The 14,255-nt window shown below is 46.8% G+C and overlaps 1 protein-coding gene across 1 annotated transcript; it reads left to right on the top strand.

Moving 5' to 3' along the window:
• The first annotated feature begins 287 nt into the window (after positions 1 to 287).
• On the top strand, positions 288 to 4,024 carry LOC105512261 (peptidyl-prolyl cis-trans isomerase E-like). Its single transcript, XM_011942684.1, is given in 5 exon segments — positions 288 to 669; positions 672 to 735; positions 1,853 to 2,093; positions 2,881 to 2,928; positions 3,941 to 4,024. Coding segments are annotated over 5 exon segments (819 nt in total).
• Positions 4,025 to 14,255: the final 10,231 nt, after the last annotated feature.

The following is a 14,255-nucleotide window of genomic DNA, read 5'->3' on the forward strand; positions in this document are numbered from 1 at the left end:
ACAATAGATGCTGGAGAGAATATGGAGAAATAGGAACGCTTTTACACTGTTCGTGGGAGTGTCAATTAGTTCAACCATTGTGGAAGACAGTGTGACTATTCCTCAGGGACCTAGAAACAGAAATACCATTTGACCCAGCAATCCCATTACTGGGTATATACTCAAAGGATTATAAATCATTCTACTATAAAGACACATGCACATGTATGCTTATTGCAGCACTATTCACAATAGCAAAGACTTGGAACCAACCCAAATACCCACCAATGATAGACTGGATTAAGAAAATGTGGCACGGCTTTACAGATGCTGCCGCCGAGGAAAATCCTATACTACTAGCCATGGTCAACCCCACCGTGTTCTTCAACATTGCCGTCGACAGCGAGCCCTTGGGCCGCGTCTCCTTCGAGCTGTTTGCAGACAAGGTTCCAAAGACAGCAGAAAATTTTCGTGCTCTGAGCACTGGAGAGAAAGGATTTGGTTATAAGGGTTCCTGCTTTCACAGAATTATTCCAGGGTTTATGTGTCAGGGTGGTGACTTCACATGCCATAATGACACTGGTGGCAAGTCCATCTATGGGGAGAAATTTGAAGATGAGAACTTCATCCTAAAGCATACAGGTCCTGGCATCTTGTCCATGGCAAATGCTGGACCCAACACAAATGGTTCCCATTTTTCATTTGCACTGCCAAGACTGAGTGGTTGGATGGCAAGCATGTGGTCTTTGGCAAAGTGTAAGAAGGCATGAATATTGTGGAGGCCATGGAGCGCTTTGGGTCCAGGAATGGCAAGACTAGCAAGAAGATCACCATTGCTGACTGTGGACAACACGAATAAGTTTGACTTGTGTTTTATCTTAACCACCAGACCATTCCTTCTGTAGCTCAGGAGAGCGCCCCTCCACCCCATTTGCTCACAGTATCCTAGAATCTTTGTGCTCTCGCTGCAGTTCCCTTTGGGTTCCATGTTTTCCTTGTTCTCTCCCATGCCTAGTTGGATTGCAGAGTTGAGTTAAGGTTATGATTATGAAATAAAAACTAAATAATAAAAAAAAGAAAGAAAATGTGGCACATATACACTGTGGGATACTATGCAGCCATAAAAAAGGATGAGTTCATGTCCTTTGCAGGGACATAGATGAAGCTGGAAACCATCATTCTCAGCAAACTAACACAGGAACAGAAAACCAAACACTGCATGTTCTCACTCATAAGCGGGAGTTGAACAATGAGAACACATGGACACAGGGAGGGGAATATCACACACTGGGGCCTGTCAGGGAGTGGGGAGCTAGAGGAGGGATAGCATTAGGAGAAATACCTAATGTAGATGACAGGTTGATGGGTGCAGCAAACCACCATAGCATGTGTATACCTATGTAACAAACCTGCATGTTCTGCACATGTATCCCAGAACTTAAAGTATATATATATATATATATACACACACATACATATATATATATACTTTAATAATAAATAATATATATGTATATGTAAAGAAGAAGAAGAAGCCAAGGCAATGGTTTCCTCTTGAAGCCCACATGGACCAGAACTATAGATGTGCCAAAGGTGACATAGCCTCAGGGAACATCGATCCCAGCCATCTTTTGTCACAGTGAGGAAACTGAGACCAGAGGTCCAGAAGAAGTGACTTTATTGAGTACCAGGCCAGGCCCACCCCTTTATTGCCTCTCACTTCAAGTCCTCCCAATAACCCAATGTGCCATTTTTCTAGGATTATGTAAGTTGGCACAGAGGGGTTCAGGGATTTTCCCCAAGCCAGGACCAGAAGCCAGTCTGCCTATTTAATCCATGCTGTTTCCTCCATGCTGTGCCACCTCTCCTGAAGAAAAGAGCCTGGTCCTCTAGAGACCAGCAGCAGCCTGAGAGAAATGGCCTTGGCGTTAGACCAAAGGGCAGGAGTGGGAGAGATGAGCCAATATAGCACAGGGCTGCCAAAGATAGAGAACTTAAAGGGGGACCTCCACACTGGAACATTAGGTCGACTGCACGGAGCCCCTACAGAGAGCCGAGGCGTGCTGACTCAAGCCTGCACTGAGTCGCTGAGAACCAGAAAGCTGGATTTACCTGTGAACCCTGTTGACAAGCACTCTCCTAAGAGCTAGACCACATTCGGAGACGAAGAAAAACCAGAAAAGGCTCTCCCCAGGTGTCTCAGGTCTGGTTCCCTAGAAGCAGGGCTGAACTGAGACAGAGATGCCTGTACCAGTGATTTCTGGAGGAAGGGCTCACATGAGGAACCTGAAGAGGAGTGAGGGAAGCAGAAGAGGGCAGGACAAACAGCCAGACGGAGACATGGTGCTACTGAAGTTGAGGGTGACCAGCTGACCTCCTGTTCCAGTTTGCCCAGGACAAAGCGTTTTCCTAAAACTGACAGTCCCAAGAAAACTGGAACAAGCCAATTACCGCAGATCATCACCACTTCTCCTTGAAGTAAAGGGTCCAGGCATTTGTGTCCCTGGCAGAGGCCATTGGCTATGTCTCCCCACCATCCTCCTGGGTGGGGTGTGCAATCTCCCAGATATCTCTGAGTAAAGTGAATCCTGTTGACCAAAGGCAATTCCCCCGAGTAGGATGCAAGCTGCAAGCTGATGCTAGCCAACACCCAGTCTGGCAGACAGACGGGTGCATCGTCCAGATAAAGAGGATCAACACCGTCTGCTGCATGAAGAATGTAGTCTCTGAAGAACAACCTCCTCCCACTGCCCACACCCTATGAGCTCGCATCCTGCCCCCTCATCTCCCTTGAGAGGCAGCAGAGTGACTCCAGCCCTTATTGACAGACAGGCGTGTGCCAGAAGGATTCTGTTGGGGGCTGTTTGTGAGTAAACTGGCTCAGTCTTTTGCCTCACACAGGTGCTGATGTCATCATTCAAGGCTTTCACCAGTGCCTCTTCGATGCAAGTGAGTGAACGGCTCCAGGTTAAATTTGTGGTTCTGTTAACCATCAACAGCACAGAGCATAATAACTCATATTTATACACTCTAACCACATTCTACATTTAACTGAGCTTTGATAAAAATGAGAAAATGTTCAGCCATCCATAACCACCAATCATCTGTCATTACTTTTTTTCAGAATGCAAGGGCTCCTTCAGACTCCTTAGTGGTGTATCAACTTCAACAAAAGTTATTAGTTAATGCTTTTAAAAGTAAAGGTTTTCTGGAATGAATAGAGGTATGAAATGCAACACATTCCTAAGGGTTATATTAGGTTTCTTCAGGAGTTTGCTCAGCAAGCATTTATTGAGCACCTAATATGCACCAGTTGGCTCTGTGCTGGGTGCCATGGGTAGAAGATGAATTGAATAGCACAAGTTCCTACCCTCAGTTCACAATCCAGTGGACAAATTCCAATGAAAATGCTAGGGAATTATAGAAGCATTATATGGCAAGGGGGACTTGCAGGGAAACTGAGAGTCTGACTTTAAAGATGAAGAGTTCGTCAGATTGAAACAGAAACTGCTTCTCCAATATCTGTTCTCTCCTTTTTCTGATTTTTGGTCAAACTAAAGGACATCCAGAATCAAATGACATTTCCTAGACTCCTAAGCAGCTAGACAGAGCCATATGACTAAGTTTTCTGGCTAACATGATTAAGTGATTCCAGGAAGTGTCCTTAAAGAGAAGAGCCACGCCCTTTTTCATCTCTGACTCCTTCCTGCTGGTTGTTGAACTGCAGAAGTAATGGCTGGAGCTTGAGGAACCATTCTGGACCATGAGATAAATTTCTGTTCTGAAGATGGTGGAAAAACAACATGGAAGAAGCCTAGGTCCCTGACACTTTGTGAAATTGCCTGAACAGCCTTGGGCTGTGTGACTGCAGCTTCGTTTACAGAGAAATATACTCCTATTGTGTCTAAGCCGCTGTTATTTCGGATTTTCTGTCACTCACTGCCAAACTGAATCCTAACAGGCAAAGAAGTTAGGGCAGAGCAACTCCATTCCAAACTCTCGGGCTGTGGATGACTTTGGCTCTGGCTTTGGCTTGTGTGGGTAATTTTTCTTTCCCCCTCCAATTTCCCGTGAGCCCTTCTGCTTTTTCTCTTTCTTATTCCCTGTAGTAGATGCCAGGGTAAAGTGACCAGAGCTCTTTTTGGGAATAGAGGACTTAGCACCCCAGCTGTTGAGGGTGGTGTCAGCAAATAGCCCTTAGCTGTCAGCCCCTTGGGGGCATCATATCTAAAGTCATGCTTCCTCTCAATGTAGCCCCATCAATTACCAACTGATGCATGGGGTGGGGAAGAGGCCTGGCCATTTCAGCCCAACTCAAGGACAGTCTGAGGGGCCTGCCCCTAGTTCCAGAGTTCCCCATCAGGTCAGCCATGGCTGTCATTTGGGCTGCCTGGCAGCTCAACTTTGCCTTCTGCCCATTCCTGCTTTCTTTTGCCTTCCCCCAGGCTCAATCCTTCATTTTACTGTGCTGCACTTTAAACTCCATCTCAGAATCTGCCTTCCAGACTTCCTAGACCCAACCTGCAACAATCCCTGTTTTCTTGGCTCCTGGACTCTGTCTCAATTGTTTAGCCTCTACTTTCTCTCTCATCTCTTAATAGCAATTTACAGCCAGTAACATCAACACCTAACAATTAGCGCCTAATGCAATTAGAACTTAATATGAGCTTTCTGTAATGCTAATAGAAGCCTCTCAGCTGAGCCCTAAGCCAGGGTTCCTTCTGGCCTTCTGCAAGTGGCCCACAGGGAGGCAACATGGGGAAACTGAGCCCTGAGTAGAAATCAGGAAACCCGAATTCCTTACCCACCTTTGTCTCCAGCATGCTGTGTGACCTCAGGTCAGCCACCCAACTTCTCTGTGCTTCAAATGCTTGAACCGGGAAGCAAAAACCATAATTTGGATTTTAGAGGACATTTTTTGTAGCTAAACCAGGGGTTGGAAAACTGTAGGCTCCTGGGCCAAATCTGATCTATCATCTGTTTTTGAGAATAAAGTTTTGCTGAAACACAGTCACTTCCATTTGTTTACATATTGACTATGGCTGTTTTTGTGCTACAGCAGCAGAGTTGAATAGTTGTAACAGACACTGGTTTTCAAAGCCTAAAATATTTGCTAACTGGCCCTTTGCAGAAAAAGTTTGCTGACCGTGGTCTAAACAAATTAAGGGGCTATGATGTCTGCTGCCTCAAAAGTAAGGACCACAGTCTTTCTGTTCATTCAATATTTATTGAGCATCTACTAGGTGCAAGGCCCTGTTGTAGACACTGGGGCTGCAGTCGTGAAAAAAGTAGGCCCAGTCCCTGCTCTCCTAGTACCTACCTTCCAGTGAAGGAGTGCTATGGTTTGAGTGTGTCCTCCAAAATTTCATGTGTTAAAGATTTAATTGCCATTGTAACAGTATTCAGAGGTGGGGCATTTAAGAGGTGATTGGACAATGAGAACTCCACCGTCATGAGTGGATTAATGCCATTATCTCAGGAATGGGCTTCTGATAAAAGGATTTCAGCCCCCATTTCCTCTCTTTCTCTCACACTCTCTTCCCCTTCCACCTTCTTCCCTCTGCCATGGGATGACCCTTGCCAGATGCTAGCACCATGCTCTTGGACTTCCCAACCCCCAGAACCATGAGCCACATAAACTTATTTGTAAAATAAATTACCTAGTCTGTGGTATTCTTTTATAGCAGCAGAAAAAGAACTAAGACAAGGAGAGAGACAGTAAAAAAAACTAATAAGTATATGCCACAGGGGCAAGAAGTTCTGTGGAGAAAATTAAAGCAGGACATGGAACACTGGGAGTGAGGTGGGACAGGGCTGTGATTTTAAGTCAGGGGGTAGGAAAAGGCTCTTCTGATGAGGTAGCATTACAGTAGAGATCTGAGGGAGCTGCAAGAACAAGCCATGCAGATATACGAGGTAATGGCATTCCAGGCAGAGGCAACAGCAAGTGCAAAGATCCTGAGGCAGGGATGCAGCTGGTGTATTACAGACACATAAGAAAGCTAGTGTGGCTGGAGCAGAGGGGGTGAGGGAGAGAGAAGTAGGAGTTGAAGCTAGGATGGCTGTGGGAAGCCAGACCCCAGAGGGCCTTGGTGGGCATTGCAAGGATTCTGAAAGAAGTGAGGTATCACAGGAGGGCTCTGAGCAAAGGAGGGGCATACCTGACTTCAGTTCAAGGAGCCCTCTGTCTGCTGTGTGGGAAACGAACTCTAGATATGAGGGAGAGCTGCAGGGAGGCCAGTCATAATCCAGGTGAGAGGTGAGGGTGGCTCAGACCAGGAAGCACAGGAGAAGGTGGAAGAAGCAGTCAGACTATGAATGCCTCCAGGGTAGAACCAACAGGCAGGAGTGCTTGTTCCAGGAATGGGAAGGGGAGTAGGTTTACCCACTTTTGCCCTTTCCCCTGCTGTTCCTCAAATGGGGATGATGTGCCCTAAAGTCATTTTCTGGATGCCCAGCCCAGTAGGGATTTACTGCTCTGGAAGTCCACTCTGTCAGAAATTATCTATGTGAGCCTCACTGAAGAGGGGAAAGTATCTGTTCTCACCAAAGGGAGGTCAGCAGTTAGTGAAGATGGAAAAGATTCTCCCTGTAGCCTCTTCCCTATTTACTCACTGAAAAGTTCCAGTGGAGCCCAGAGCTGTTTCCAAGGCCAACAGGCAGAGGGCTCCTTAAACCTAAGTCAGACATATTCCCTCTCTGTTCAGAGCCCTCCTGTGATGCCTTGGGTTGAGATGGGGTCTATATCCTCCTCTTTTTGAAGCTGGGCTGACCTTAGTGACTCTGCGCTAACCCATAGAATGTAGCAGAAGTGACACTGCAGGACATCTGAGGATAGGTTATGTGGCTTCCACCTGGCTCTCAGAACACTCACCCCAAGCAATGCCAGTTGTCATGCAGTAAGTCCAGCCACCCTGAGACCACCATGCTGGAGGGTCCACCTGTAAGTTCACCTGTCAACAGTATCAGCTGAACTCCAACTGCCCCGTGCGTGCAGGCACCATCTTGGACATCCAGCCTAGTCAAGCCTTCGGATAACTGCAGCCACACCTGGCATCTGACTGCACCCCTAAGAACTGCTTAGCAGAGCCCTTCTCAAATTCCTGGTGCACAACATTGTCAGCAAAGTAAAGCCTTGAAGTTTGGAAATAAGTTGTCACGTAGCAATAGTAATTGAAACACCATTGATTTTGGAGCCCTGCTGCCGAGGAGCCGTAGGTAGGCTAGAACGGATGACGCATGTTCCCCACTCACACGCAGAGATGCAGCTGTCACAAGAACAACATTGTGCCACCATGGGGTTCTTTTCTCCTCCAGGATAACCCCCATTGGCCACCCAGGGTGATGGGGCCCTTGGTGTCCTGGGCCCTGAGGAACAGTAAACATTGCTGAGTTTTTTATCTTTTTCTTTCAGTCAGCTCCTCTATGTGGGTGGCAGCATGGGAGGGGTGGGTCCCAAACCACATAGTGTCACCCCCATGGACTGAGCAGTGTCTGATGCAAAACAGAGAGTGGCGGCCACGAAGTCCAACGAGGGAGAGATTTATGCTTCTTACTCTCCATCTGCAAAGCAAAACAAAAATAGCTGAAACGCCGGTTTTCTGCTTTATCGGTTCTGTGAATAAGCATATACATTTCTGTGACATTTTTGGAGGCTTGCTGAAGGGGAAAAAAGCCATCCCCCAGGACGCAGCCAGCAGCGGCGGCAGCATATGGTTTGCTGAGAGCGGAGGCAGAGTGCTTGTATGTCTGTGAGCACTGAAAAAGGTGACTTTGCGGGTAATTTCAGACTCAAGGCAGTTTTCACCTTTTTAAAAAAAAAAAAAAGTTCCCCTTTTTTACTAAAAAGATAGTCCCGCCAAAGCCAAGGTAAGTGCCTCAGCCAGTGAGTCCTCAGCAGGAAAGAAGGACTGTGCTATACACCCTGGGGAAGAGCAAAGGAGGCCGTTCTGATCCCGGCTGCCTTGTGATACCACACTTGGCCTCTGGAACAGGGAAAACACCTCAGTAACAAGTTCACACAAGAGAAAGGGGAAAGCAGTCGTCAAGACATGTCCAGAAACCCAAGTAACTGAAGAGCAGAATCGAAGTTTGAAGTTCTCAAAAAGAGACATGTGCGCAGTTTCATGGAGGTAGGAAAGACCAGCAAACTATTCAGCTCATTCCATACTTAAAATTCTACAATTAGAGTTATTGTCATGGCTCAAACCAAACAAGGGTTTTGTCCCCTTTTAGGTGGTAATTATGCCTTTCCCTGAAGTGCGTTAATATATTGGTTTCCTATCAGTCATTTACACTTTAGTATAAATGAATATATTTAAAAGTCGACTGTATGAGGGAAGAGGGAGAAAGAGCACATAAGGGCATTGGGCTGAGGGGAAGGAGAAAAGATAAAGGATAGGCAGAGAGGTTCAAGGTGGGAATAGAGAAAAGAAAGGTGTCCTAAAGACAAACCTAGCTTTCTTCACATTTTCACTCAGGACCCCACCCTGTTGCCAGGAGCCAGGCTGCCAAGGAGATAAAATGGTAGAAAAGACTCAAAAAAAGAAACAGTACTAACAGAATCACTGTGTCCCATGGGAGGAAAAAACAGGATGTTCTCTGTCCCTCTTTCCAGCAACCCCAGTTGATTCCAGGAGAGCAGATCCCATCCTGTCCCTGCCTGAGGACTCCATTGCATTTCTCTGACCTGGACCCCTAAAGAACAAAGTGAATAAATTTGTAGAATAAAGTGAAAACTTCTCACATTGGCATGCAAAGTCCATCACAGTGTGTATTTGACCTCCTTTTACAGCCTTATCTTCTACGGATGATCCAAGCACCCTGCCCCGCAGTTTTCTCTCGCCATTCCCTAGGCCCATCCTGCGTTCCCTCACCTCTTTCTTCGCTCACGCTATCTCTCTTCCTGGATTGCCCTTCCCGTTTTCACTGCCAGTCAAACTCCTACACATCTTTCAAAACCCAGAGACAATGACATCTATTTTAAGAGATTTTCCAAAATCTTCCCATAGACTTCCTGCCTCCTCTTTCCTTATTCCTTAGCAGATTGTCTGAAGGTATAACTGTCACATTTTGCCTTCAGTCACAGTTTTGGTTTCCCCCCCAAAGCAGAGGCTAAGACAAGGATCTGGGTTCTAGTTGTATATTTGCAAGGTGATCTCAGGAACCCCAGCAGGGCAAGGAGGGCAACTCCATCCCTGCTTAGCCAAGGGTATTCCTTGGACATTAGCTCCCTACACTTCCTTGTTACTCCTGCATCAACCCAAGCAAGCTCCCCTACTACCCCACAAAGCTTGTGGGCAATGGAACTAGAGATGTGGCCCTTGAAATGGGAAGCAGTTAATGTGCTAAAAACTGTCCACTCCAATTGCCCAGGAACTCTGGTGGCCTAGAGGGAAACAGGGCAGGGAGTAAATAGTGCCCGCTCCATGTACTAGTGATAGAGTTATTTACATATGTGTTCCTCTCCCCCATGATACTCTAAGAGCCTTGTGGCTAAGAATTCTACCTTCTTTCTCTTTGTATTTCCACTTAGCACAGATTTGTAGATGGGAAACACCCGGTAAATAGTTAACACAATGAATAGAGTCATTGCCATTTGTTAGTAAGGCTTTTACCAAGTGCCTTGTTCCCAGGGCTGGGCTGGGGTGGTACAGACTTAAACCCATGCCTGGCAGCATCTTCTGTCCCATAGATTGGCAGCAGGAGTCACAGAAGCTGGGTCAGACACTTTGAACTTTCCATGTGAACAGACCAGTAAGTCTTATCAGATCCTGTGTTCACAGAGATGAGGGTTCTGTGTCTATAGCCAGAGAAGCCCTTGTCCTCCATCAGCTTACCTCCAATCAATCCAGGAAGGCAGCAAGGAAAAGGCAGAATTCCAGAAAGCTACTAGGGTGGTGAGAACCAGGCAGCTGGGGAATAGGTTGCTGCAGGGGTCATTTTTGCCATCTGGTCAGGGCCAGAAGCCTGCCTTCTGCACAAGAATATCTCCAGATAGTGTCACACTCTCCAACCTTGTTCCTTTTGGCCTCTGTCTGGCTCACTCCTCTCCAGCTACACTGGTGTCATAGGTTAAATGGTGGTTCCCCAAAAATATGTCCACATCTTAACCCTCTAGGACCTGTGAATGTAAGCTTATTTGGAAAAAGAGTCTTTGCAGATATATTTAAGTTAAAGATCTCAAGATGGGATCATCCTGGATTATCCAAGTGGGGCCCTAAATCCAGTGACAGATGTCACTAAGAGACACACAGAGGAAAGAAACGTGGAGAGAGCAGAAGGCCCTGTGAAGACAGACAGAGATTGGCGTGATGCAGCCACAGCCGAGGAACACCTGGGGTCCCCCAGAAGCTGAAAGAGGCGGCATGAAGAATCCTCCCCAAGAGCCTCCCAAGGGGATGTGACCCCACCGACACCTTGATTTCAGACTGCTGGCCTCCAGAACGGTAACAGAATCCATGCCTGTGGTCAGCCACCCAGTTTGGGGAAATATGTCACAGTGTTCCCAACAGGCAGAGGACTGACCTCTTTATCTTTCCTCAAACAAGGCACACACACTCCTACCTGAAGGCTTTCACACCTGCCATTACCTCTGCCTGGAATATCCTTCTCCCAGATGCCACTGGGGCTCAAACCTCAACTCCGTCAGGTGAGTTCAGATGTCACTTTCTTAGGAAGGCCTCATTGAACTGTCCCCCGTCTAAATACATCACCCCACATACTCTCTGTACATTATTCATTTTCCTTCTCGGCTTTATTTTTTCCATAGTGTTTATCACCTCCTAACATACTATAAAATGGGCTTATTTATTTTGTTCATTGTCTGTAGTCTCTCCTCCACTAGAAATTAAGCACCATGAAGACGAGTGGTTTCTAACTATTTTGTTCACCCTTGTATCTGTAACACTTAGAACCGTGCCCAGCTCATGTACTCGTCTGATAAATATTTGCTAAATAAAGGAATGATCTGAATGCAGTAAGAATATTAAGGAAAAGCGTAACTCACATTCTAGAGTGCTTTATACATAGCTGAGTGCTTTTACTGACGTTACCTCTTTTGAGCCTCACGATAGCTTTGGGAGATGACATTATTGCTTCATTTCCCAGAGGAGGAGATTCAGAGAGACTAAATAATTTGCCCGAGGTCACAAAGAGGTGGAAGTAAGATTCAAACTCAGTCCTGTCTTACTTCAAACTCCACATTTTTTTCAACATGCATACATGTAAGGCCGTAAGGCACCATTGCTAGGGGGTTGCCAGGAGCATAGGAATGAATATTATGAGCCAAGCAGAACTCATTATGAATCATTTAATATGTGTTTAATGCTCAATATTGTAAGATTGGCATCTGTATATACGTGTGTGTGTGTGTGTTTGTGTGTGTATGTGTGTGAAAGAGAGAGATGGGGGGAGAGAGAGAGAGAGAGAGGAAGAGAGAGAGAGAAATTGAAATTGACAGTGATAGTTGCCAAAGTCATTATCCCCGTGTTATAAGAATCTGTAGTTCAGACACATTCACTCAACAAACATTCATTCAACAAACATGTGATCACTTATTGTAGAACACACTGCCCTGTTCTTATCCCCTCCTGCCACTCCAAAGGTCACCTGCAGCTTGGTGGATAGTTCTGCATGCCCTAATGACTTCCTACCTCAGACATTCATCTCTCTGCCTTCAGGCTTCCTCTGGCAGCAGAAATGTGCTCAGCCCACACTGCAGTTGGGCTAGAAGTGACGAAGGTAACACCCAAGGGACCACCATCAACCAAGAGAGGAGGGGAGGGTAGTAGTTTGTAGATATGCACCCCACCTTCATGACCCTTCAGTGGAAGGCAATTCTGGATAATGTTCCTCGAAGTCTTCCAGAAGGCTCCCAGCAGGAGGGACCCTCATTTGCCCACCTGCTCCCTAGCACACTGTTTATTGGCTTCCCTCCCTTCCTTGTCTCACTTCTGCACACCCTTACTGGGCTTCTGGGAACTTTTCCCAAGTAAACGACTTGCACCCACACCCTTAAGAGAATGCAAACTAGGACACTTGCCATGTGCAATGCACTGTGCCGGGAGTTAGAGATTCAGAGCAGGGTAAGCCATGGCGAGGTTCCCAGAGTCCCACAGTGATGGTCCCCACAATCGAGGAATCTGGAAAATCTGCTCCCTCTGGGATGTGATACTCCCTCTGGCAGTGCAGATCAGCTCTACAAACTCTGGGGATGTGCCAGAGGGGTGACATATCACTCCGTCGTTTTCTGAAAACATCTTCCAGGACCGCTGACAAGCCGAGCAAGAGAGTCAAGCTCATCCTGCTGTTGTGATTCATCACGTCTCGTTTCTGATCCTGAAAAGAGTTCAACATTCTTTAATCCCACGAATATCTCCCGAGCATTCTGCTGGGTGCTTGGCACAGTGGCATGAGCCAGACAGACCCAGACCCCACATTAAGGCCACCCTCAAACTGGCCACCAAGGCGTGGCCCAAAGACCAAGGTCTGCTGTGCCACTGAAGCCTAAAAGCACATGGCATAGGTTCCAAAAGGCACATCCATGAGATGTGTCCCCAAAACATTTTGAGTGACAGTAGCCACCCAGCCATAGGTATATACCTCCCAAGATGTCTCCTTCAGAGAACCACACTTATGAACAAAAAGCAGCTGTGGAATGCTGGGTTTTAATACAAGGTCTCATTAGCTTAAAATTATGGCTTTTTTAAAAATTGTTGATGTTAAATCTAACAGACGGGACAAAAAGATGCAGAATACATCATCTTGGTTCCCCCAGAAGGTCCTAGAAAAAGCCAAGCCAATGAGCAAACTGTGGTAGACTCCTTCCCAGAATGACACCCTCTACAAGGGTGTAAGGTTGCTCTCGACTGAATGTCCAGAAAACCAAACCTGCCTGAGGCCAGCCATTGATCCAGTGGCCTGACGGACCCTAGGTCATCCTCAGATGCTTGGCCGAGCCTATGAGGGACCCTGGCCCTCCAGCACCAGGAGCCAGGAGCTCTCCGACCCCTTTGAGGTTTGGCAGGTGCCAACCTTGATATCAGTGCCATGGGGGGTTGTTCTGGGTTTTCTCATTTAGCCTGCCCTGAGCTAAAGGCAGTTACCACCAGGTGAGGCCTGATTTTCCCTTTCCTCCTTCCCCTGAGGGGGAAGCAAGGAGTTCTTGATCCTCCTGCAGCCACATCCTCCAAAGAGTCTGGGGGACTATGGGACAACATGACCTTCCAGTGCCCTCTGGCTTGAGATGGTCCCCAGGAGCAGACCTGGAGGGGCAGGCTGGTCATTTTCCGGCTTGTTGCTAGCAGCCTGTTGGGCACCCTCCACACATGATTTGGCCCATTTGGCTTGCTTCTTGCAGATTCCTGAGTTTCTCTCCTTTTGTTTAATTCATCAGGAGCCAGTAGCTGGTGGAATACTCTAAGATCAAAGGAAGAGGGAAAGGGCTCCCCGGAAGGTGCATCAGGCCTCTCTGGGAGGGAAACATTCTCTAATCCAGGAAATAAAAATCCTGCATTTTAGGCAGTGATTAAAGTTGGGATATTCTGTGTCTCCAAGGATTGGGGAGGAGGAGAGAAATAATTTATTTCTTTCAATGCCACCCAGCGCTAAAGGGGCAAGCCGCACTCTGCAATTCAACAGCAAGACTGGAGGAGTGCAGGGTAGACATGGCAGGACATCAAGGCCTTCAGAGGGTGACACCACAAAGTGAGCATGCTCTGTCCACTGAAACATTCTGTAGAAAACCTGGGTTGTATAAGACATCAGCTCCATCTCACAGGTTCACTCCTTTTCCAGCCCCACTCCGGACTTTTCCGGGATGCCAAGAGCAAAAGAACCCACCCACTCATTCATTCAACAAATGCTCACTAAGCAACTACTCCATGCCAGGCACTGGAAATGCAATGAGGAGGAAAACAGATACAGCCTCCAACCTCAAGGAGTTTATACTCTTGTGGGACTGTCACACCTTTAGCAAAGAATCCTAAATAAATGTATGAGCTATGATGGTGCCATGAGCATTTCTAACAAGAGGATGTGAGCTAGTCTAGGTGGATGAGGAAACTGTTCCCTGAGAAAATAATTATTGAAATGAGACCCAAGGTCTGTGTAAGAGTTGACTGGGTACAGAAGGTGTAAGGAGAATTCTGGACACATCTCCTTGATGTAGGGGATGTAGACAGTGATTATCAACTGTGTGAGTCCATTTCGCATTGCTATAAAGGAATACCTGAGACTGGGCAATTCATAAAGAAAGAGGTTTATTTGGCTCATGG

Source organism: Colobus angolensis, unplaced genomic scaffold (assembly GCF_000951035.1).
Source record: "Colobus angolensis palliatus isolate OR3802 unplaced genomic scaffold, Cang.pa_1.0 Scaffold103, whole genome shotgun sequence".
Taxonomy (NCBI): domain Eukaryota; kingdom Metazoa; phylum Chordata; class Mammalia; order Primates; family Cercopithecidae; genus Colobus; species Colobus angolensis.